The sequence below is a fragment of the Rhagoletis zephyria genome, unplaced genomic scaffold, assembly GCF_001687245.7.
Source record: "Rhagoletis zephyria isolate East Lansing unplaced genomic scaffold, Rhagoletis_zephyria_1.1 Rzeph_scaffold_04546, whole genome shotgun sequence".
Classification (NCBI taxonomy): domain Eukaryota; kingdom Metazoa; phylum Arthropoda; class Insecta; order Diptera; family Tephritidae; genus Rhagoletis; species Rhagoletis zephyria.
This window is the reverse complement of record NW_016161629.1, coordinates 1-25,457: the sequence shown is the minus strand read 5'-3', so window position 1 is coordinate 25,457 and position 25,457 is coordinate 1. Positions and strand designations below refer to the sequence as shown.

General features: G+C 38.1%; 2 protein-coding genes across 5 annotated transcripts in view; one reads left to right on the top strand and one right to left on the bottom strand.

Annotated features, from left to right (window-relative positions):
* Positions 1-15,914, top strand: part of LOC108370885 (uncharacterized) — a 24,815-nt gene extending 8,901 nt beyond the window's left edge. For 3 of the 4 annotated variants that reach the window (XM_017626309.1, XM_017626310.1, XM_017626311.1), the window contains exons 2-7: positions 10,620-11,125; positions 11,334-11,543; positions 12,087-12,254; positions 13,549-13,708; positions 14,582-14,713; positions 14,788-15,914. In XM_017626309.1, coding sequence (XP_017481798.1) covers positions 10,790-11,125; positions 11,334-11,543; positions 12,087-12,254; positions 13,549-13,708; positions 14,582-14,713; positions 14,788-15,344 — 1,563 coding nt within the window. In that variant the 5' untranslated portion in view covers positions 10,620-10,789 and the 3' untranslated portion in view covers positions 15,345-15,914. The remainder of the gene's footprint in view (positions 1-10,619; positions 11,126-11,333; positions 11,544-12,086; positions 12,255-13,548; positions 13,709-14,581; positions 14,714-14,787) is intronic. The other variant, XM_017626312.1, reaches the window with a different exon arrangement.
* LOC108370884 (E3 ubiquitin-protein ligase highwire-like) lies at positions 15,914-25,453 on the bottom strand (the record flags this gene model as incomplete). Its single annotated transcript, XM_017626308.1, has 19 exons — positions 15,914-16,122; positions 17,084-17,186; positions 17,251-17,398; positions 17,483-18,087; positions 18,154-19,110; positions 19,168-19,500; positions 19,563-20,015; positions 20,087-20,214; positions 20,273-20,512; positions 20,574-21,311; positions 21,370-21,539; positions 21,920-22,056; positions 22,125-22,663; positions 22,725-22,864; positions 22,927-23,649; positions 23,700-24,300; positions 24,360-24,807; positions 24,882-25,265; positions 25,331-25,453. Coding segments are annotated over 19 exons (7,110 nt in total), but the record flags the coding sequence as incomplete, so codon positions are not given.
* Between the last annotated feature and the right edge of the window lie 4 nt (positions 25,454-25,457).

Below are 25,457 nucleotides of genomic sequence, written 5' to 3'. Positions count from 1 at the left end.
GTACAAAATATGCACATAAAAACGATCATCTATAAATATAGCACAAGCCAATAAACATATGTGAGAATTAATGTACATACATATGTATGTAAACGTCCATACTTAAAACTGTTATTTTCTTCATATGTACATGCAAAATAGTCTGAAGTCATGCTAAATTCATAATATATACAAAATAAATTCGAAAAATTGAAGGTTAAACGTGTCGCGAGAAAAACAAATTGTGGCAAAAAAAAGACAATCAGTTGGCCAGCGGGTGTAAACGACAACGACAGCAAAAGGCGGCAAATTAAAAACGCGCGACGCAAAGTGACAGTGACAGTGGACGTGGTGAACTTGTTACAAGCAAATATTATTTGTGTGATGAGCGAATATATTGCTTGACTTCGATTTCCAATTAACGCAGTGTTACTTTTTCATTCTCATATTTTCGCATATTTTTTGCTATATATGCCTTATTAATTACATTTCAATAATATGCGAGCGGCAAGCAATGTGCCGGCAAAAAAATTTGAAGTCATCGTGCTAACAGGGTGGGCGGAACAGAGTAAAGCAAAGTGCATACATATGTGGCGAAAAAAATACAATAGTGGTATTCACCAAAGTGACCAAGTGGCCTGGCAGTCTGACAAAAGAGCAGATCAGCTGAAGCAATGAATGTTGAAAACAGTTATTTTCTGCTCTTACTCGTGACTGTCTTTCAAGAGCTCAATATGCTTATTGCAGGGGCTTTCTTCGATATCGAGGGGCCCTTCCATAATGCCACTCCAGAGGCAATAGTTCAGTATATTCATAATCTGGCGGTTGAAACCAACCTAATAAGCTTACTTCATGACAGAACTGTCACGGCGGAGTGGGGGAGCGTCTGCACTCAGTGCAGAGTCAACAGGAGCACTCCACAAGGTGGTGTTTTCTCTCCCCTGCTTTGGATTGGACCTTCTAGAGGAAGTGGAAAAAGTGGGCCGTTGGGTGATCGCCTATGTAGACGATGTGGAACTTTTGGTTGGGACAATTTCTATACACCCTTTTTGATCTGGCTCAAGGTTACCTGAAGCAGGCAACTAGTTGGGCGATCAGTGGCGGTTGTCGTAGAAGCCTAACATAGAGGGAAGGGTAGGAAAGGTGTCGGTTGCCTTGCACTGCTCTAGGGGAGCTATCGGTAAAAGATGGAGTCTCTCGCCCAAATTAATTCATTAGCTCTAGGAAACCAGATTTAAGGCTATATTGTTTCAAGGAGCCCTTGTCTGGTAGAACTCGCTAGAGAAGGCTTCACTTGTAAAACAGGAATTAGCGGAGTATTAGGAACCACCCCTACACTGGCGCTTAACATACATATGTTGAACACGGAGCCTGCGGTTATTGCAGACAGAATTTTCGCAGCACGAACTGCTATTAGCCAAAGGGAAACCGGGCCCTTTTGTGACATATAAAAGGAAAACAAGACGTTCTCTGCTGCAGCATATGTTTTTATAGGGCACTTTAAAACACATTACCTCTCAAGGGCTAGTGATGGGGGTTCTGGAACGGCCATTGTGCGATTGGTATTCACGCGGTGAGACTAAGAATTTCGACTGATCATTTTGTAGCTGTCAAGGGGAAAATAAAGTGGAATCATATCCACACTTTTTATAGACTGTTCTACGTTCGCGAGCTAAGATGAAAGCATTTTGGCTCGCACTTCTGAAAAAAACACATTCTTTTTGTAAAGTGTATATAAAAAATTTTTGATTTCGGTCACGCGTTTGGACACAACAACCCAAAATCATTGTACAAATAACCGAATACTTTCCGAATAAACCAATAACATACCGATTTTTTTTTTAAGAAACCACTATATGGACCACCCTTTATGTAGGTAAAAGTACATAGTTTAGATTGAAAAAGTTTTATTCCAAGCAAACTTTTTATGAACGACGTAAATTACATTTAATGATTTAATAAAAGATATTTTGCGAAAATGTTTGCAAACTAGTTTTTTTACGGTGCAAATGCAACAACCTGTGAATTATCGCCGGCGCAGCGGTTCAACAAAGCCAATATAATTTTTTCGCTTCAACTGCATAATATTTGTATGCAAATTTTTATTTGCATTTTATTACAACCGCAAAGTGTGCTATAAATGAATTCGAAGCACGTCCTAACATTTGAATATTTCAAATAACTTTGGCATTCGTATTTTCTTTTTGCATTTGCCGCAAAAAAATAATTAGGAGAAATTCGCAACAACTGGTTAAGTAAGTTGTCAAAGTTTTTATTGCAATGCAGAGTAAGTCTGAAAATTAATTAAACAACTCAATTAAGACAATACTCAACAGAAAGTGTAGCTTCTTAGCGAATCCAATGCTTCATACGTAATGACTATGTACATATGTATGTACATAAATCCTCTAAGACCAGACCATACAACATAAGCTTATGTGCCTACATATACATACATACATATGTACCTTTGTGCATTATTATTAGCAGAAATTTTTTTATTATATGTATATGTATGTATTATAGTTAGTAATGTTGTTGCAGAACCCTGCCTCACCACATTTGCAGGTCTGATTGCGGTTGCAATTGCCACAACTACAGGAAATGCAATGCAACAAACAACACAAATTCGCGTTAATTTAATTTCCTCCCATCATCAAATCATTGCAATGTTGACCAGACGCGTCCAGCCGCTGGCGACGGCTGCCACCGCACACAGCTGACAGTCAATCGGTGTCACTCAACCGGGGCACTTGATAAAAAAAAGCAATCAAAATGAGCGAAAAAAACCCCTGCACTTTAAATGGGGTTCAAGTCTTGTTAAACATAAACCCGCTTACCGCTGAACGCCCACCACAATGCCCTATCGACGCTACGGCGTCTCTCACCTCACTGCATTCGTTCATTCCTTTGAAACATTGTACAGTTAAACCTGGATATAACGAAGTTGAACAAATACTTCGTATTTCTATAGCATGAATCTCCGCTTGAATGATGGTGGAGTAACTACCCATTATGCCAGCCCCAGTTTTACCATTTTCAAATTTGAACCCATCCGTGTACCGGGACTCTAGCCGTCAACATATTCAAAATTCGCTATGTAGGCTTTACTTTGCTTTACAGGACTTTAATCGGCAATTTACTCCGAAGGTTTCATGCTTCAAATTTTTTCGTTATATCTTCGTTATTTTTGTATGGAAAATTTCGCTAAGATGTTTTTCAGGGGACTCAGTAGTGCTACACAAAGGAGTTTTTCGTTTTATCAAGGTTTGTTATATCGAACTAAAGTGCAGTGCGTTGTCGTGCCGCAGCTCTTTATTAACTTTACACATTTTTTCCCCAGTTCAGCCGGTCAGTGATCTACGCTGTTCAGTCGAGTTGTCACTGGACGGCAAAGATCACTTAAGTACTTAATCGTAGCTTTTAACAAAACAACCAACTGTGATTTACAACAACTATGATAAAGTAAGTAGTATTAATCATATTTTTGTTGTTATCCCACTAATGTTATGTAAATTTTTAAAGTCAGCAAATATTTCGACGCTTATTTGACAAGCCATCAAAAAATTTCCACATTCATATTTTATGTATGTATGTAAGTATGGACATTAGACTGCATCACCACAAACAAAGTTGCGGTTTTTCCGCCGGGATTACAAAATTTATTACATATGTATATCTTAAGACGTCCACCAAAATATTTCGGAAAAATATTAAGATTTACGTGAGCTGGACCGATTTGAAAATACCTCCAAAAATGGATTTTTTTATGAATAAAAATAGTTTCTTAAAGAACTATTGAAAAAAAAATCCCCTCAGATGACAAAACAGATTAAGCTTAAAAGATCTGCATAAAAATATTTAAAAGGCTTTTCAACAAAATCGTAATAACGAGATTTTTGATGCTGTTTTTTAACCTTTTTCAAAGATTGATTTACGAAAAACATGAATAACTGGGCCAAAACTATTCTGATTTAGACTTATGGAGTCTCAAGAGAGAGGTACTTTTATTCTGTGCAAAAAAAAAACTCACTCACGTCCCAATTTTTTTTTTTTTTTAATATACATCTTAACATCAAAAACACATCTTAATTTCACTTGGAATGACGCTCCTTCATCCTACCTTTCTCTTTCATCCTTTGAATGAGTTTATTAGCAAAGAGATAAAAAGGGTAAGAAAATACCTTTCCAATGATACCTCACAAGTCAAAATCGGAATAGTTTACGTTCACTTATTCAAGTTTTTCTTATACCAAAAAAAAAGTTAAAAAACGGCATAAAAAAAATTTTTAAAATGTTTTTTAAATATTTTTATGCAAATTTTTTAAGCATCAACCGTCTAGTCATTTGAGGCGATTTTTTTCCAAAAAATCTTCAAGAAACTATTTCGATTCATAAAAAACTCAATTTTTGGAGGTATTTTCAAATCGGTCCAGGTCACGTAAATCTTAATATTTTTCCGAAATATTTTGGTGGTAGTCTTAAAATATAACAGAATTTGTAATTCCAATGAAAACACAGTACCGTTTTTTTTTTTTTTTTTGGGGAGTGATGCAGTCTAATATACATAGGTATGCGTGACTGCATATAAGTAAACACTTTTGCAGGTACATACGTACTTGTACCTTGCATAACTGAGATGAAGTAATTTTAGAACAAATATTTACTGGGTAATGTGTAGGTTAACACAAAACTTATCGAATTTACCTATAGAAAGATCGTAATAAGAGGGGAATGGGAAGAAAGTGGGCACATTAGCGTGATGCAATTTGTTGAATGAGGTAAATGAATTGAAAAAGTAAATGAAAGTCTCGAACGGAATTTAAAAGAGTTTTAAAAACTGTTGTGGAATTTAATAATTTAGTAGGTATGGAATAAATGTATGAATCTCGTCCCTAAGTTCGTAGAGATTCCCTTCTGTGTGTACCATTCGTGGATCTTGGTGTTTTGGTGGATGTTGCAGCAAAAGAGGCGAAAGCAATCACGCCGGAAGAATTCTGCTCCCTTAAATGGCTGCTCCACTGAGTTTAAAAAAAAAAACTTGCCCATCTTTGTTTGCAAAATGGTGGAATTCCAACAAACGCCCTGAGCAGGAATGAATTTCTCAAAATCGTCAAATTACCAATTTTCCACCACTATTTGACCATGGTGTCCCCATGAAATAAAGTTACTAGTTCCAAGATAGTATCTAACAGAACAAGACTTTGACTGGTTGCTTTTTTATGCGATGAGGGACAATGGATACTTAAACAATTCCGATTTCTGCTGTCAGACGAAGTGTAAAAAATTCAAATCAAACGACCTAAAGTTTTGCGTTGCTGTTGTTTAAGCAACATCGGCTCACGGGACGCTCGGCTACAAAAATCTTCAACGGACAAGATCTTTCGTTTAGTTTATCTCTGAACTGTCTACATTGGTGGAATGCTGATGGGGCAACTGTCCACCGCCAATGACACTCCCATTATAAAGTAGACAGTTGCAGTCGTTGTTCGGAGATTGAGCGGGAACTAGTGTTGTGGAAGAAGGAACGCATCTTGAACAATTTTCGGGCTAGAGAAATCTTCTGAAGGGTATTTAAGTAAATACACACATACATACACAATTCACGTAGAACCAATAAATGAAATGAAACGATACAATAAACAAATAAATAAATAAATGCATTGCGAGCGAAAAAATCACAGTTTTTTGTGGAGCCCTGCGGTTTGTCAATTGCAGCTTTGTAGTCGCGTGTTGTCTCCCCACGAAAGACCTCGAATTCAATTAAGCCTATTAGGTTGAGTTTGTAACAGTGATCGTTAGCTTGTTACATTCTTTGGGCTTTCAATGAAGTTATTTATTTAACTGTGAGTGGTCTTAAAGTGTCGGTGTGTGCATTGTGTGTAGAATTGACAACCGACCAGTAAGCAACTGAAGATTATAGTCAAGGAGTGGAGGATGATAATGAAAATGGACCCTCAAGCGGATATAGCGATCTAATACACACATATCGTGCCTTTGCTTGAATAACGGCAACAAAAATGTTTGTGAGTTAAGTAAAGCCACCTCTTATTCTATGATGTGTAGGAATTAAATAGCTCTGTATCGATTAACAATAGTTCTTTGGAAAAAATATGTCTTAATTTTTACTAGTGTTGGGCAGTATCGATACAAAAAGTATTCATAACACGATTCTCAAAAGGATCGACAGTACCCGATTTTTAAAAGTATCGATACTGAGTACTCCAAAGTAGCATTCAATCGACATTATTTGGAATTAATATATTAATTTGAATAAAGTCCTGCCACCTAGTGAGATTTCTACACTAAGCATTGAAATATTACCAACATATGTATATTTAAAGAAAGTACTCGATTCTCAAAAGTACTCGATACTCAAAAGTACTCGATACTCCCAACACTAATTTTTACTATGGGAGCGTATATGTATAAACTGTAAACTTCAAACGCGTTTTTCTCCACTTTCTATTGTTTTGAGATGTGACGTTGTTTCATTAATAATAAGGTATTTCCAGTTGGTTTATTGGGATACTTCTTTGGGACTGTTCTAAAATGTTAGATTCGTTCTTTTGATAACTGAGTACAATGTGTGTGGCATTCATAAGTGACAAATCACTTTCAAAGAAATCATATAAATCAAACCAATTAAATTTCATAGATGGCATGTGTGGCAACATTTGTTTACGTATGTATGTACATTAGGGTGCATCACTCTCCATACAAAATAATCGGTAGTGTTTTTGCATCGGAAATATCAAATTTATTATATTTTAAGACTTCCGGAGGTAAATAGGTGGTGGGCACTGGAAACCATCTGCCATACTACCAGGTAAATTTGGCCAAAGATTGATGTAAAGCGATCCAAAGCTCTCACTCGATTGGACCGCTCTTTTCTTAGATCACTAGTCGGAATAATCAGCGACCACTGCCTAATGGGCCCGCAGGGTAAAAGTTAAGGATACTCCACCAACGATTTGTGTCGCAGTTGCAGAGACGAGGAGACGAGGAGACGAGGAAGAGGTGGAGAGCATCGAACATTATCGCTGCCATTGTCCCGCCCTGGCCAACAAGCGCAACCAATTCTTCAACAAGTGCTTTTTACTCGATGAACCTTCTATTCAATTACTAAGGGAGAGAAAGAAACAAATGGCCTGGGTCAATGGAATAACAACGGGATTTTCCAGTGTACGTGCGATTCGTGCTCTGCGCGGTGGCAGCCACTTTACCCTAACCTAACCTAATCTAAGCCTTCCGCCAAAATATTTCGGAAAAATAGTAAGATTTACGTGAGCGGGACCAGTTTTCAAATACTTTTCAAAATCCATTAAAAAAATGGGATTTAAAACTTTTTTTTTTTAAATCACCTCAGATAACGCAAGGGCTTAAGCTTAAAAGGTCTGCATTAAAATGTTTAAGAATTTTTGGAGGTATTTTCAACTCGGTCTTGCCTACGGAAATCTTAATATTTTCCGGAATATTTTTGCGGAACTCTTAAAATATAATAAATTGTTTGAAAATTGTTTTGGTGATGCACGCTAATGGACATACATATGTATGTACGTATAAAGTTTGAGAGTGCCGAAGAGTTTCAAAAAAGGTTGGAAGTTTCCTGGTAAATTCATATCAATTGAGATCTTTCTTAGCGTGGGCATGAAATAATTCTCTGATGTGAAATAGTGTTGGTCTCGAAGGGATACAATTTTGTTCAGATAAATATTAACATTTTCATTCGGGGAAAGCTTTTAATAACTTAAGAAATACCGATTCCGTAAAAACTTTTTTTTTAATATTTCGACCATATCCAGGTCCATACGGAAAGAGAAATTAGAAATATTGCACAGAAAATAGGAAAATTTTGGAAAAAGTTATTTCGTACTTATGATCTTAATAAAAAAATATAAGATTTTTTTTCGGTTTGCCGTTCGTTTTCGTCTCAATAAAACATTAGAAAGTGCTTATTACGGCGGCTGCGCGTTTTGTCGGGAGTTCCCGATACCACTCATCTCGGCCATTTTGAAATCAGACCGTGGGCCCCGCGGGTACCAATATCCTGCGCCCATCTCTAGTCGAAATATTTCAAAATATCTTATACTTGGAATTTACAAGAGATGCTCTCTACAGCTAAGAGCTAAGAGTGCAGTAAGACTGAGGCCATTAGGTTGCGGTTGAAGAAGTCTGACAAAAAAAATCCAATCTTCCCACACTGCTCTAAACGGTACAGGATCTACTCCCAGTAACTTGATTGAGGGAAGCTTGCATATACATAAAATCCCATAATGCTTTTTTTAGGCTGAGACCAAAGCAGTAACCGCTATGGGACGCATCTGTTTTTTAGAAAACACGATCAATGCCTTCAATACGACTTAAAGTAGCTCGATATATATTCACGAATCTCGAAGAAACCTACAATTTTTTTGGCAGCCCATAGTCAATTCATACGATGCATGATGGCGTTCCGAAAACCAAGAAAGCACACGAATGCGCAAGTAAAACATGTTAAGCAAAAGTTGGATTTGATCGAAGCATACAATATCCTCTAAGTTTCTTGAGCTTATCAGAAGAACCTTGGTGTGAATAACTGCCGCAACTCCATAAAGCAGAGAGGCAATTGGTGAAGTTTTTTTTGTCTCGGCCTAAAGCGATATTGATTAGCATTAATCCGATTCAACAAAGTGATTATGGGCTTTGAAAAGAAAATTTACTTCTAATACAGGTCGAGCAGAAGTGTTAAGGAATAAACTAAGCATTTTGGGAAATACTCGTAAAGCGCCGTGGGACTAGCTAGTTTTTTACAAAATTTAATGGCAAAAGTTTTTGCAAATTAATTTCGAGTCTTTCGGCGTTTCATTTTCTAAAATAACTTTGCAATAACATGAAATGGAGCCAGAACACAAAAGGCATGCCATGTTCTTGACACTGCAAGGTAGAGTACGAATTACTCAATACAAGTACACTTGAGTTCAATAAAAGTCAAAAAGGGGCATACATTTTAATACACAACGTTAGGAATCAGAACTGAAATTTTGTACGAATCGTATGCCTTGGAAGGACGACTAGAAAATGATGATATTCTCAGGAGAAACCTTTAATTTTGTTGGCCCCAACGGATTTAATAATGAATATGTATTCCTATGTTATTCGACGCGCTAAGTGCGAATCCGAGGTCGGTTAGCCTCCATCACATCAGGTTTGAGGTCATTCGAGGGTCAATTACTGAACAATTCATTTAATTAACCTGAAAATTCATATATATGGGGTTTTTGACTCGCTGAAGCCGAGTTCGAGGTCCGTAAACCTCTATAGTGTATCAGGTTCGAGGTCATTTGAGGGTCAAATAGGAAAAAGAATTTATTTAATAAAAATAGAAATGCATTTTTTAGTTTTTGTTGTCACTGAATCCGAATATGTGGGTTCCTTCAATTTTCAAGGTCATCTAAAGCTCATGCCAAGGTTATCTCAAGATCAAATTCAGAAGAATTGTATTGTATTTTCAGGTTTATTTAATGAATTTTTCTCTACTTGATCTTCATATAACCACAAACCTGACGTGATAGAGGCTAACATGGGATATAGCGGTTTGGTTCAATATGCAGATACTTTTTTGTTTTTTTTTTTTGTAAACCTGTGTAATTTTTACAATTTTTGAAAGGACGACTGTTGTTGGATTTCCAGTTCAGATGAAGATTCAAATTTCAAAAATTTCCAAAAATGCATGGAAGAAAATGTAATGGACATTGTTTTAACATTTGTTGCATATTCTCGGACGATGTCCTTGAATTCTTAAAATGCCTCTAGAAGAGCCTTCAACAGGAATATTTTCCATAGATTAGCATTACGGATGTGGCTTCCAATACCAAAAGTGCTAAATAGTAGAATTTAAATGAATGAGTGTCCTTCCCTTTTGTTAAAGCCAGCCACTGTACCTATTCAAAAATAAAAAACAAAAAACAAAAACATGCAGATTTTTCGTGTAGTTTGATAAATAGCGGAATAAAAACCCAGTAATCAGGGTATGTATGTATGTTCATTTTCACCATTTTTCTTCGAATTCTTCGAAATGAGATTACAATGAAGCTTCTCCGATGCCTACAAATTCAGAAATGAGATCGGATCTTGAAGAAAAAAAATTGCCTCCAAGTGAATGGAGGTGCATTTATACATGCGTGTGCCGCACACATTCACCATGATTAAACTATTTTACATATATAATTTTCCTAATTCAAATATCACTTTAACTAAATTCTAAATCATTTGCGAAAAATTCGAATCGATAAAAAAAATATATGTACATGAGAAATGGAACAAACAATAATTCCCCCTATTTCATTCTACACTACACTACTAAATACATATACCTAGTATACATATGTATGTATGTCAGCAAAAAAATATGCGATAAGATAAGATAAGAAATAAACCGTTAACGTGCATACAGATACATACGTATAATGAGATAATTCAGCGCATGCACACCAATATAAAATATTTATTTCAATTACACTAACCAACCCAATACTGATACTACTAACAGCAAAATGATATCGAACAACAACCAACAACAAATATCACACCAAGCATTTATAAGGTATTTAAGTAGTAACAATGAAGTGACTCCCAAGTCAACCGTACAATCTTATCAGTTTTTCAGTTGTCGGCAAGACCTCAAGCGAAACGATGCATTTACACCTACGAAACTGGTGAATGTAGTTAAAAGATATTAAAAAAAATTAAAATTAATTAAAGTGCTAAAGCAGTGTAAAAAGTTACATGTTGAAGCTATGAAAAATTGCGTGCAACAAAAAACGTTACAATGGCCGCCACATCGCTGATTAAAAAATCACATAAGAAATATAAAGAACAAAAAACATTGCCAAATCATAAAACACAAAATAATTGGCTATGGCGAAACTGCAGAGGCAATCACCAACGGATTGGCACAACAATAAATTGCTGGTTGGTGATGGCATTGCTCGCACTGTCCGCATCTTACAGCGGCGCTGATTACTACAACAATGGCGGGGATTGGCGACCACCACTACTACAACCACCACTACAGCCACTCCCACCGCCCTTGGGTACATTGCAGAACGTCACTTGTATAGCGCATGACACCAAATTCACTTGTGATTGTCAGCATATGAATCAGGTAAGTTCCTATTTGTACTATACACGTTCATACAAATGCTCCTATGTATTCGCATATCGAAACGCACATGTTCATAGGAACACATGTATGTATGTATGTAGCTACATAATAACATTTGTAGGGATGACTCATCATACGCTTAGTAATTTCTTAGCCTCCTTTAATTTATTACAATATTATATTGCTCTCGTTTATCTACCTTTTTCAGCGCCTACAGCTGCCCCACCTGATCGGCTATGTGTTCCAAGTAGAGATAAGTAATTGCAAGTTTTTGACCATCGAAGCCAATGCACTGGAAGATACGCAAGGCTTGCGTAAAATTAATTTTAAGAATATCGAAAATTTAATATTAAACAAATATGCGCTGGCCTTTCCACGCTACGCCAGCAATACACCGCTTATTATCGAATTCGATAGGGTGAGTACCAAGAGTGAGTACTTAATGGGTCATTCCATGTAAAAGAGGAAAACGACATAAACCTCGTTTTAAATGACTACATTTCATTTTTACACCAGTCACAAGGACCTGAGCCACAAAATTTAAATATTTTTATAATAGTCCTGTGAAGATTATTTCGGCCTGTTGTTATTGAAAACGAAAGCGTATTATTCATATTTGATATTATTATTTTATTTTTTTTTATTTTTTTTTTCATATTTTTTTCATTTCATATTTTTTATATTTTGGCTAAAATGCATCTTTGAATGCACAAAGGTAAAGTAGAGTTCTTTTCAGTGTCCCACCAGTCACATTCAATCAAATGATAGTTACATAGAACTAAGAAATTGTTTGGCATTTGTTTAGGAAATTTTATATATTAGTTATCGTTCTATGTCAATAATTATAATTCTGGTGTAAAATGTCCCACCAGTCACCCTAATGGAATGACCCTAATGCCCGTATTGATAGCGTAACAACTGAAAAAATGTCATATGCTGGAATATTTGTATTTATTTCCAGGTGAATTTCGAGTTAATTGATTCACATGCAATCAATGGTAACATAGAAGAGATCTCATTTATTGGTGGACGCATCGATGTGATACATCCATTTGGTTTCACGACACTCAAAGATCGCGCTATTCTACTGAAAATGGATAATGTGCTGGTTAAGCGAATAGAACCACAGGTAAGCGTGATACAATTTCATAGGATTTATTGGATTCAGTTTTATTATACAGGGTACAGCAATTTAATTGTTAACAAATAAAAGTGTCATATTTTCTTTATTTATTAATGAATTTTGTACAATTAAACAAAAAGGGCTGACAAATTAATTATCTTGTATCAGTGGTTTTAAGTTTAGGCACTCCTGGCCTGAATTATGGCCTTCTAATGGCCAATGAAGGCATCACTATTGGTCGCTTCGACTTTCTGGTGGCCATTCGAATGTTCGAATTCTCAGCTGATCCCTCTGACAAGTAAATTTGACTTTTAAAAGAACACACTTGCGGGCAACATGCAATGCCGTCATCCAGAAGAGAAACAAAAAATTCTTAGGGCCGTTCGCACCATGTCAAGTTAATCTAACTCCTAGTTAAACATCGTTATCGACGTTATCGACAACCAGCATGTCATAACATGCGACCAATAAAGCAGTCGATGTGTTTAACTGAAGCATGTACCTCCAAATAGTGTTAACTAGACGTAGTGCAAGCGGCCCTTAATGTCACAAAAACATCTTAAAAAACCATTATTTTTTGTGTTCAAAACAAAAAGGCTCGAGGTATTTTCTCCTGATTTAAAAGACGGGGAATGGGGAGTTTCTGCCACGATGGCGTCGGCGCCTAAAAGCGATAAATACAAAAAAAACATATATATTTTTTAAGTGGGTCCAAACTTTTTCAGGGCAGTGTAAATAAAAATTGTTCCAACAACGAAATAAGAGGAAACCTCGAGACATCCTTAGATTTTCTGGCGTTTTCACCGATCAGCGATTGAGAAACATGAATGTGAAAGTTTAATCCAAGAAAGAAGAGTGACCATAGTTCCCTCTAACTAATACTACATAGTTAGTTTCCATTCATGATCTCGGGCAAAGTAAATACGCTCTTGTAGATGACACAACTCTCTGAAAATAGTTTTAGGGTAAACTCTGCTCTAATAAAGCCAGTAGAAATGTTTTATTTTCAAACTGCGAATTTTATAAAGTAGCAGTGGACCCAAGAAAAAAAAAATTTCAGAAAGTCCTGCTGCCCTGTGATGACTGAATGAGGCAGCACCTCCATTCGCTGTTGGGTACTTCCTAACCTTTGCCTGTTTTTAGTATTGTCACCGTCAACGACGTTCTGAAGTTAGAAAGGAAAGGCTCAGAGTTTATGCTATGCGTCTCGAAAAACTGTTTCCCCTCGAAATGAGATTATTCTAATGCTGAAATAATTTTTTTTTTAATAAGATTATAAATTAAATGCTTTTCATCGCAGGCCTTCAAAAAGTTCGCAGTCGAACAATTGGAAATCCGAAGCTGTATGTTCCAGACAAATGTGCCATCGAAAGCCTTTTACGAACTTGAGGTGCTCAACTCTTTGCGCATACACAACAACCAATTTCAAGAGGTGCATTCGCATGCATTTTCATTTAAAAGTAAGTAGCGATGATTTATAAAACTAAACTAAATAAAGTGTAAATTACTGTAATAGATATAAAAATATGCCAGTATTATTAGATTGTTGTAATTTTTGGAACGGATTTCTTTTCACTTAATTTTTTTATATATTAGTTTGTAATTTTTAACCGACTTCACAAAAAAGAGAAGGTTATCAATTCGTTGGAATATTTTATTTTTATTTTTTTATGTATGTTACCGCATAACTGTGGACCACGGTAACCGATTTCGATAATTCTTTTTCTATCGGAAAGGTGGTTAGATGTGATCATGGGATCATGAAGAAATTAACGGTACTCCTAAATTTTTTATGAGAATTGAAGTCGGTTGTGTTTTTGCTTAAAAATTACTTGTATTGTATTCTTCTCTTTGTGTTGTTTATTTTTTTGATTCTTCATGTATTTTTTTAATTCATTATTTACTTTTTATATGGATCTTTTTATGGTTTTTTATTATTTTTTCATTTTTGTGTTATCTTTTTTTAATTTGTAGGTATGGTAACTTTAATATAGAAATGCGCTAACTCATTTAGTTTCGAAATTAAGCTTTGTACAAAGGTCGGTTGATTGGGTACTCACTAAATGCTTTAATAAGCTTAAAAAACAACTACTACATAAATAAATTAGCGTCAATGTTTATTAAATCCATGATTTTGAAAAAAATTTCCAACTTAAGAACTTCCGTTTTTATAAAGTTTTGTAACTACTCTCTAAATTCACAAACAGTTTTAATAAGGCCTTTCTATATTGAAGTAACGATATGTACATTTGTACAGCTGCAGGCAATAAAATATATGTACATCAATTTCCTTATACAAATCAATCAATTTAGTAATTTTCTCCCATTTTTAGTAATCAATAAACTCAGCATTACGGGCAACTATTTTGCTTCCATCGATGCTGAGTGGATTGAAGCATATGTGCGGGAAAGCGTCATCATACGGGATAACTATTTCGGTCTGACTAGTCCGATTGCTTTCAAAGGTAACCGATCATTAACACGTGTAAATAAACCTACAAATAAAAAAAAAACCCATCCTCAACTTTTCACCTTCCAGGCATCCATATTCACCGCGACTACATGCACAGCGAACTACTCGAGCTGCAGTTCAACAACAATACTGTACAGTTGCCATCTGAAACGCGTCCGCTCGAATTCAACGATCGCTTTGCGCTCAATCTCAAGCAATTACGCTATGAGAATACATACGGCTGTAACGATTTGGATACAGCCCAAAAACCACCAATACCCAAGGAAACATTCTTTCGCAATAATGTTGACAATATTTATGTGCTAACAGTGGCGGCCAAAAAGCTGACATTAACACCAGCCAATGGACAAATGAATGCAGCAAGCAATTCCAACGATTTTGTCCTACTCAACAAATACATCGAAACAAATTGTCAGCCACGTTCCTATTTGCTATACATACTTTTAGGCGTGCTAGCGTTGGTGCTAGTGCTACTTTTAGTTGGTGTAATTGTGTGGCTGCAATTGGCCAAACGACGAAAGAAACGCAAATTGGATGTCGTTATGCCAGAGCCGCGCACCTACAAGGAGACGCAAATCATCTATCAGATCGAAAATGCGGGACTCCTAAAGACTGACTTGTGAGTGCTAGCCGTAGCAAAGGCTAAGTTGAGGTGTATGTGGAACGTTTAGAGATGCTATGCAAAATAATTGCCATGCCAAAAAATTTAGAAGTTTACTACATATAATTTAAGCAGAACGTTATAAATACACATGTGCGTATTGTATATGTATGTACGAGAAGGCATGAAGTAGGAGGTGAAAATTATAGGAAATCCAAATACGCTGTTTTACCAAATTGTAGAGTTAATTTGTATAAAATACGGTATTTATGTAGACATTTTATATTTTTGTATGTTATGTACATACATACATATATACGAATAAATTATATGCTTAGCTTAGATTAGGTTAGGTCAGACAGAGGACAGAGGTTAAATTTAAAGTTATAGAGAACCATATTATTATTGTGCGATAGTGTTCGCGCAGCAGATAATTTGTTGAATTAGTACGAAAGTTTGCCATTTAGGGACCGTGTTGCAATGTTTTGCATTTTTCGTTCATCTAAAATTCAATTATCCCTCTCTTTTAATTGCAGTTCTTCGTAATTTCATTGCTGAAGTGTTCTTGTTAAATGTTTACTTGCTGTTTTCACACACACAATCATTTTATTCGAGTTTTATTCATTATTGATAAAAATAAAAAAATAAACTTTTATTGACTTACCCAATTGGCAGATAGGATTCTAATGCTTGATGTACTGTTAAAACTGGCTCAGATAGCGCAAAACCTTTTGATAAGAGTGCATGATGAATATTTATAGTCTCCTCAACACCACCGAGGTCCTCCATATCTTTATCGTCTATAAGATTAGGTTAAGAAATAAATGAATATTTATTAAAGTACAATTTAAAAAATACAAAACGTGAAAAAGTTATTAAAAAGGGAATTGAAGTAAAAAGTATAAAATTTAGAGAAATACATATCGCTCATTTACTTCAATAGTGTCATAACTCAAAAAAGCGAAACTCGAGTAAAAAGGATTTAAAGTTTTGAATTTACATATACTCCCATAGTAAAAATGAATACATATTTTGTTTTAGTTCAACATAGAAGAAGAGGTAGCAGTAATTTCTGTACACTTAGCTTAATATTTATAATTTTTTATATGATTTGATTGAAGTAAATGAGCGATTGTACAATTTGCTTGTATTTTAAGAAAAATTGTTATATATTCTGGACGTTATATGTGTAACTACAATGAAATAATTTTATCAAATAATTAATTCTAAACAATTATTACGAAGGACATCGAAAGAAATAAAAATATTTATAATTTACCCAAAGAAGATCATTTTGGTTTTATGTATTTCTAATACCGTATAAAAACTACGAATAGTTAGTTCTATTGTGATTCCAAATGCAATCACAGCTAAAAATCACTCTTTGCTTTTCGAGTGTAAAATGAAAAGATATTGGAATCAAAAAAAAATACTGTATTCCACTACAGCAACGGCAGAAATATATTTGTGTGTACATAGATCAACGGCGACGCCTTCAGAATCAGCAATCTGCCGTGATACGAGTAAAACAAAAACTGTTTAAAAGTCAAGTAAATTAAAAGAAATGTTTAAACATTTTCAAGACAAAAATTCATTTACAGAATATAAAAAGTATATTTAGGGGCTCTTGTATTGGTAGCGAATATGTTCTTTTACGATTAGATACTCCGAACGAAAATTCAAAATTAATTAATATAAAAATAAGAGATTTACAGCTCTTTCAGCATATCCTATCTTAAAAATATACAAAAATGAATCTACCTGGCAAATTGAGGTCCTTTTTCATGAGATTGGCGCTGCACATGCCACCTAAATACGCTAATTCCTGCTCCAGTTGTATTAAACATGAATTAGCAGCGCTTAGCTAGAAAAATATAAACAATTCACTTAATAATACTCCAAACATCCAACGAGATGAAAATACTTACCGTCGATGGATTATCATAACCGACAACAAGACATTTAAAGCCATAACGATTAATGTGGGGATCCTGTGCGTACAGCGAAGATGTTTCCAATGAAAACTCAACACAATTACCGGGTAAAATCATAACATTTTGCATCCAGTTTGAAGAACTAGAAATAAACAATAAGATTTTAAATGATAGAAGAAAGCATGAGAAAATCCCATTTAAAAAGCCACCTTCAAATTTTACTCACCTATTAAATTTCTTCACCACAATCCAGTCGCGCTCCATACTCGTACCAACATCCGCCTCCTCTTTTCCAATCGCACTTTTATAGCAACTGCTTATCAGAGAATTGCCTGCGCAACCATTTGAACGCCGCATATTATTATCCAACATATCAAAGTAGTCTTCATTCGATGGACAAGGTTCGGTAATTGTCGGACGCATGGGTATGGAAAGCAAAAGATAATCCTCCAGTTGCGCAGTGCCGCATTGCGAATCGAACTCTATAGTTAACCACTGCACACAGGAAGGAAATTCAACACGCTGACAACTAATTGTAGCGCTACGATATGGATGTTCGCTCTCCACCACACAATAATGATTGCTAGTGGTGATGGTTTCGCTTGCATTTCGATCGCCTAGCATTTGTGCCTCACTTTCGCTCTTTTTACGCGAACGGAATTGACGATTATCGACGGCAATAGCATTGCGCACGCTTTGCGCGGCCGCAGCCGGACTAATGGTGGCTGCGGCACTGGGTGCAACGTTTTGATCTTTCGTAGCGTAAAGTTGATTGAGTGCGGCAATATGCGGCAGTATTTCCTTAATCATGCCGAGTATTTGAACAGAACTCTGCGGGAGAGGAGAAAGAACGTAAGAAAAATTCTATGTATATTACCTTTAAGAAAATTTACTAACTTTTGGATCACTGCATGCCAAATTAGCGATATGCGCATAAACGAGCGGTAAGAGTGTATGGAACATATTGGATGATGCCATATTGAAAACTTCCATAATCTGTACAACGGTTAACTGAGTAGCTGGCACATCTTCCGAATCGGAGCGCAGAATCCCACCAATGCCAACCTGATTGTTCTGCTGATGATGATGTTGCACATTCACAAACTCCTCTGCTACTTCATCTTCATCATCCACACGTTCATTGCCGTTGAGCTTCGCTATTTGACCATTACGGAAATTCAAATCCTGCACTCCTGTACTCTCCTCAATCATCAAGTCTTTTGGATGTATTTCTGTGGCGCCTATTTCGATTTCCATTTCAAATGGATTTGTAGAGCGCTTGTCAAATTTCAAAGTCTCCATAATGCCCTTCGAAAAAGATTCAATGCGCTTTGTTATATCACGTGCAGTTGATATATTCGCATCTACAGGTAGCACAGAGGTACGAGAATTATTGGCCCAATTGATGTCCATATGCTCCTCAATTGGGGTGATATTGTGCTCGGAGTCAATAGTCTGTGTGTGATTCGATGAGTTGTCTGATGGTGAGAGTGAAGCCGCCAAAGCATTGCGTGCTAAAATCAACAATTCAGTGCACTTTTTTGTAATATCACTGGCAATTTGCAAAGCAGTATCACGAGTGGTCACCTCATTCGAGGGTGGTGCACCGTTCGCACTGTTGCCAATGCTACCGACCCCACAGCCACCTCCCGACCCATCACTCTTTACGGGCGTGCTATAATAAAGTATACAAGGTATTTGGCCGCGTTGTGGCGTAGTGCCATTGAAGCTCAAGTCACAGGAGTAAAACTGGAATGTAGTGCCGCAAGGACCGCGTATCGAAGGCATGCCTGCATCACCGGAGCAAGTGCGGGCGCCTTGTGAGCACAAGCGAAGTGCATAACGCGCATTTTCCTAAAATTAGCAATTGTTTAAAATGTCACGAATTAATAAACATCGCAGATGCTATACCTTTATGTGCACCGGTCTCTCAAATTTTATTTCTGTCATATCATTGTGTACTACATCCTGATCGTATGAGCCCGATACGGATTCGAGTGTTTCCCATTTGTGTTGAGACTGCAAATCTACGGTGTTGTCATACAACAATTCCAATTGGTAATCATATGAACCGGAACCAGAGAACACCATGGCGCCCGCAATTGCAATACCAGCTCGATCCACAGTAAACCCAATCGCATCGGGTCCGAAATTACCGGTGTTCCAAGTGCGGCTCTGGTCGCAGCGCGCAAAACGGGAACCGGTAGAGTGAAGGCTGCGTGGCGGCATAAACATTTTGTCATACTGCAAAAAAAAACGAATGAAGAAAATAGTAAACGACAAAATTAACCCCCATTGCAACTCACATCGCCCAACGAGGTTTGATATACTATTTCGGCCAACACACGCGCCAAGAGATGGCAGCAGTTGTCGATCAATCCTTGATTAATATCTTTACCGCCGTAAGCAGCTGTATAATTAAATTGCACACTGCGATTGTAAATATTCTCAATGCGTGCGCGTATCGGATTCGCGATGATGTCCAATAGCCGCACGAGCACATCTTTGAAAGTCCACGAATTACTAAGAAAGTCACTTTTCTCCTGCTGCGTACGATAGATCATTTGTTCTACAAGTATTGGATATTGATGTGCTTCAGTGGATGACAACATTGGTAGACCAGAGTTGTCGCTTGGACTAATTATCGATTGGCGCTCATTGCCTGGATTAAGAAGCGAAAACGTGGTACGCAATTTGACCGAAGGAGAACAAAGACCAGCCAGTATGGCGCTCAACAGCCGCGAATGTAAGGTGCCTTGCTGCAGTGCGAAAAATTGGAAGGTAAATTTATACTACAAACTGAAATGGAAATCGTTATTTAAAAAATTACCTTGTCCATTTGGGAGAGCAGATCGCACAAGCAATTCCATTTTAGCGACGAGGTAGGATAGAAGGCATCAAAACAGGCCACAAAGCTGATGTGGCATTCTTCCAATATTTCTACAACCATGACGAAGCCTAAATTTTGGTGGAATTCCATGAAGTAAATTCTAAAAGCATAATGTCGGTATTTTACCTTTTTCGTTACAAATATCTTTGAAAACATCATCGCAAAATATGCCAATAAGAAGCGCGCGTACGTTGCCAATGCACTCGGCCAATTGTATATTCTCCATATTGGGCTTGCGAGTCGACCCGTTGTTTGGAGCACCAGACATTGATGTGGTTGCTGATGAGGCTTCACCAAAGTACTTTGCTACATTATTCGCAATAACAGTCGACGCAGAATTGCTCAAAATGGATTTGGAATTTTTGTCTAAAAAAAAATTACAAAATAATATAAAGCAAAAATGTTTTCATACCAAACACCCACGCACCCTTGCCATCCCCCGTCTTGCCAGCGCGTGTCTGCAGCTTCGTTAGCGCATTTGCAATACTTGTCGCCGCCAGCGTGTTAACAAATGTTGCGGAGGCGCGTTGGGGATATATCTCGTTGGTGTATTTACGCAATAGACGCAGACAGGACTTGTTCACATAAATTAGGTAAGCCAATGATTGCTTCACTTGCAATTGCCGCCCTTTATCGCGTTGCTCGCGCAAATTTGTCTTAAAGGTCTCCCAAGACCAATTGAGCAAAACTACTAAACTCTCAAAGCACTCCTTGCTTACTGTATTCGCAAAGGCTTTTGTAATCTTTTGCACCGGATCCACATCAACCGGCGCAGTGGGCTGTTTTGATTCCTGTGTGATGAGACGATAGAGAATAGATGGTATTTGACCGGAATTGACATCAGTGCCATTATTGGCTTTCTTCGATGACTTGAATGTGAAGACAACTTGATCTTCGGTTGTTACAGAGGCTTGACCACAAGAGCCGCAGTCGGAAGAGGGACCAGCAATACGCGCCCAAACTAAATACCAGCGTCCTGCTGCAGCACTTATGGGTTTCGGCAACATAATGTGATGTTTACTGCGTGCAGCGCACTCAAATGGCACCTCCTTGGTTTCGCTAATTAGAACACCATCCTTCTCATAGCCGCCACCATCGGCGCCTAAATCGAATAGTTTCAACTTGCAGGTATACTCTCCCCGACCACCAAACATACCAAAGCCGCCTGGCGGTAAACAAAAAGAAGGTAAGATAAACTAACGACAGCAATACTCAGGACTTACAAATCATGACGTCGGTATCGGCGGAAAAGCGTACAGCCTCTACGCTGTGGCCTGAGTATCCCCATCCACCGCCAAAATTATCAAAGCGATTGACAATTTGGTACTCGTTATTCAAAGCTTCTTTGGCCTGACTTTGTTGCTTGGGTGTGGCTTCGTCAAAGCAGCTCGGACTAAGGAATTGCATAAAATATTGTTAGTTGTTGGTTTCTTGGGCCAGTTTTTCAGTACACGGTTGTGGTTTAAACTGAGTTTAAACGCTCGAGCTGGCTAGTTTTAACTAAGATTAGCCAATCAAATGTCAGCAAGCTGTTCAATATAAACGCGGTTTACAAGATCTAAATTTAGACTAGTACTAAAAAACTGGTCCTTAGAGTGACCACTAGTAATTTATTGAAGTGAAACTTCTTTAATATTGAGAGTGAATTATAGAAACGGCGGATTAAGATTAGTATAACTTTCTGCAGTACAAAATCAACAAGAATAAAAAGAAGAGTAGTTTCACTTCCATAGTTTGGTCCAAGCGCACTCATTTTTCAATCTTAACTCTTACATTGCATCCTGCGCCGAAGTGAGGATATCCAAGCATGCCAGTAAATTCAAAGAGGCTTGTGAACGCGATATACGCGCATCTGTTTTGTTTGGTAAGGCCAATTCAGGTGATAGAATTGCGCGAAAATTCGACGAGTTCTGTATCAGAAATAGATATATTATAGGAATACTTAAAATGAGAAATAAAAGGTTTATTATCAACTTACAACACCGCAATTAGCTATCTCGCTTGCAAGCACATTGTAGCACTGTAATTTCCTCGCCCCACCATCATACACCCACAACACATTGTAGTGGGGATCCAAGGCGAATGCGATTTGCGGTTGTGGTTTGTCCAAGACAACACTGCCATGACCGCTGCCGCTGGACGAGACACTGGCAGGACTCTTGGCCTGCTCGTGCCCACGTTGCCGCCGACGATGTTGCTGCTGCTGTTCTCCCTGCTGGCTCTCTTGCAATTCAAAGATTTGATTGCGCGCCTCATGCATACTACGCGACATCTGTTCATTGATGGGGCCAGCAACGGCAGGTTGCAGCGGCGCCACCGCAGCGGGTGCACTGCTAGCTACTACCGAGGGGCATGCGCTAGCGGCGATGTTTTGGTTGAGTTCCGGCATGACTTTAGCATTACTATTTTGTATAATTTGCACAAAATTTATTTGATTGCGATAATGAGCGGTGCAACTTCCGTCACGGCGACTGATCGAAAGAGTGTGGAATGTGAGTGGAATAGTTGGTATCAGTACTATTGAATGAAAGAAAATTATTAGAATCATTAAGACAATATGAGCCTTGTTTATACTAACGAATTGTTTTTTTATTGGCGACCACATTAACTTTCGGCAACATGTGTGTAGTAATGAGCGACTCATCGATTTTGATGAATGTCTGATCACCGCTGGCGCCAATCCAAGTGGCTTTCTTGCCAAAGCTCGGACCCAAACCGCTGCAATATTAATAAAATCGTATAAACTTAAACAGAGACATACTAAAAATTCGTTTACTTACAATACCGCGCCGGGTGCGCAATGCCAAAGGAATTTTTGTCGCTGTGTCAATAAATTTGCAATGCCGACATCCTTGCCCACACCGCTCATACCCACGGTCGCTCCGTTTTGCTCACTACTTGCTCTTTTATTGAACGCTACGCCCGCATCCTCCCCACCGCCTGATGCCTTATCGCGCTGAAAATCATTGGGCAGTCTACCCAGCTGTCCCTTTTGGTAATTACCAAAAGTGTACACCATGCCTTTGTAAGTCATCAGAACTGTATGATTGCTGCCAGCGCTGACCTGGCTAATTGCGCCTTGCACATTTACCTTAACAGGCCCGTTTACAGGTTGTAAATCACCCGTTCCCAACTGACCGTATTGATTACTGCCAAAAGTGAAAACCTCGCCAGCTAACGTTAAAACGACAGTGTGATGAAGACCGCAAGACACTTGCACGACAGGTGAGCTACTGGGCAGTTTGAGCATTTGAGGCGCTAATGGAGCAACACGAGGTGGATCTTTGTCTACATCAGTAGCTTGGGTTCCGGCACTTTCCTCCGCAATCGATTTTTTTTCCTTGCGGCGCATTATCAAACTCTTCGAGCGTTGGCGATTCAACTCACTATGCAGCTGTTTGTTGTCCTTGTTAGCATCATTTTCTGCCTCTTGCAGTGAAATGCAGGTGGAACAGAGCCCACATTTCGAACAGCCAGCATCGCCATGACCACAGGGACATATGCTGCAACAAAAGTTTTTAGACATGAAAGGAAACCATTTGCTTGCACTTACGCTCCGGCCAACCGCTCTTCGATGGGCACATTCAGCGTTGAAACACACGACACGTTGTAGCCGGTGCATTCGCGACACATAACACAGACGCGACATTGTCCTTGCACTAGTTGATGATCATCGTAGTCGCAGAGTGTGGAGAAATCGAATTTTAATTTTTTCCCCACCAACAAATCCTTCCCATCTGAATCAGCAATTGCTCCCATGCCGAAAGCATTACCACCCCCACTACCTTGCAGAGAGACGCAATTATCTTTGCTGGATTTGGTAAACACACGCCCGCATTGTCCCTTGTTATTCAAACCAAAAGTGAAAAGCTGACCCTTAGAGTTTAACGCCACGCAATGCGCTTTACCCAGCGCCACTTTCGTTATGTGCTGATCAATAAAATCGCTCACACAACCGCTGGCATCACAATGCGCTGTGTCCTTGCCAAACATAATCAGCTTGCCCGTTTTTGTAACAAAAGCTGAGGTGCCGTTGTTACAGGCCGCATGTATGACTACATGTCCATCGATTTTTGACATCTTTTTGGGCTTGACGGCTTTTGGCTGGCGACGATTCTTTGAAGAGTCACCATCTTCTCCCCGGCGTGCAGTACCTTAAAGCAGGCAATTTGATTTTATAGCGGTGATAAATATTATAGCAGTTTTCACTTACCGGTAAAGTATACAGTACCGTCATCATTTACTAATAAAGCATGTATACCATCATGCCCCAGAGCAATGTGTACAATATTTGAAACTTTGGAAATAATCAACTCTGTCATTTTCATCGTGGGCGTACGTCCGATAGATTTTAAGCCCAGCGATGCTGACTTGCCATAGTAATACACCTTACCGTTCGATGCACGCACAAGACCGAATTCCTTGCCGCAAACGATGCCCTGTATTTCTACATCGCTGGGCAATTTCGGCTCAAAAATATTGTATGACGATTGAATTTTTTGTATTTGGTTTTGATTGAGCACCTCATCCTCGAAAGCAGCGTAGCCAAGTGTGCGAAATTTTTTACGCGCCAGCTTGAGCGGAAGTTCGAATGGCGTCGTCGAGTCGCTGCCGTAAGTATTAGAGTTGTTGAAATTTAATTTTTTCACGACAAGCGTATCCTAGCGGAAAAATGTGAGACCACAATTAGTATTTGTATGTCCTTTACTTTTAAATATATTTCATTTACGCTTACATCTCTATTGGTGCAAATAGCATTAATGGAGTCTTCATCCGTGAAAAGGACATAGTTGAATCCATCACGTATGGGTACTAGATTAACAGAGTTGATCCCCTTAATAGTCAACGTCTCCGTGTTGACAAGATGCAGATGATCTGCCGAACGTTTTACATTACGCCGAAAATAGAGCTTCCCGCCGAAGCATCCCAGCCAACCAGATTTTTCCTTGGTAAACTCGTCATTTTGTGCATACACATGACCTTTAAAGGAGCCACTAAATCCAGTGCCAATCTTTAGCAAAGAGCTACCAAGTAGAAGATATAGATAAGTGCCATCTGAAGCCATAGCAGGTTGCGCATACAGACTGCCGCATGCGGCAACAGACGTTTTTAAAGTGAACTGAAACAAATTTACATATGCATTACTTATATTGTTTACCACACATTTATTAAAAACGTTCAAACCTCATCAATAAGCGAATTTATCGGCACGCCGTTGGTGTGAAAGTCAGGTCTTGTGGGCTTGTTAAGCGCTGCACTCAAAACGGTTTTCTGCAGTGATGATAGCACTACAGGTAGTTGTATAATTTGT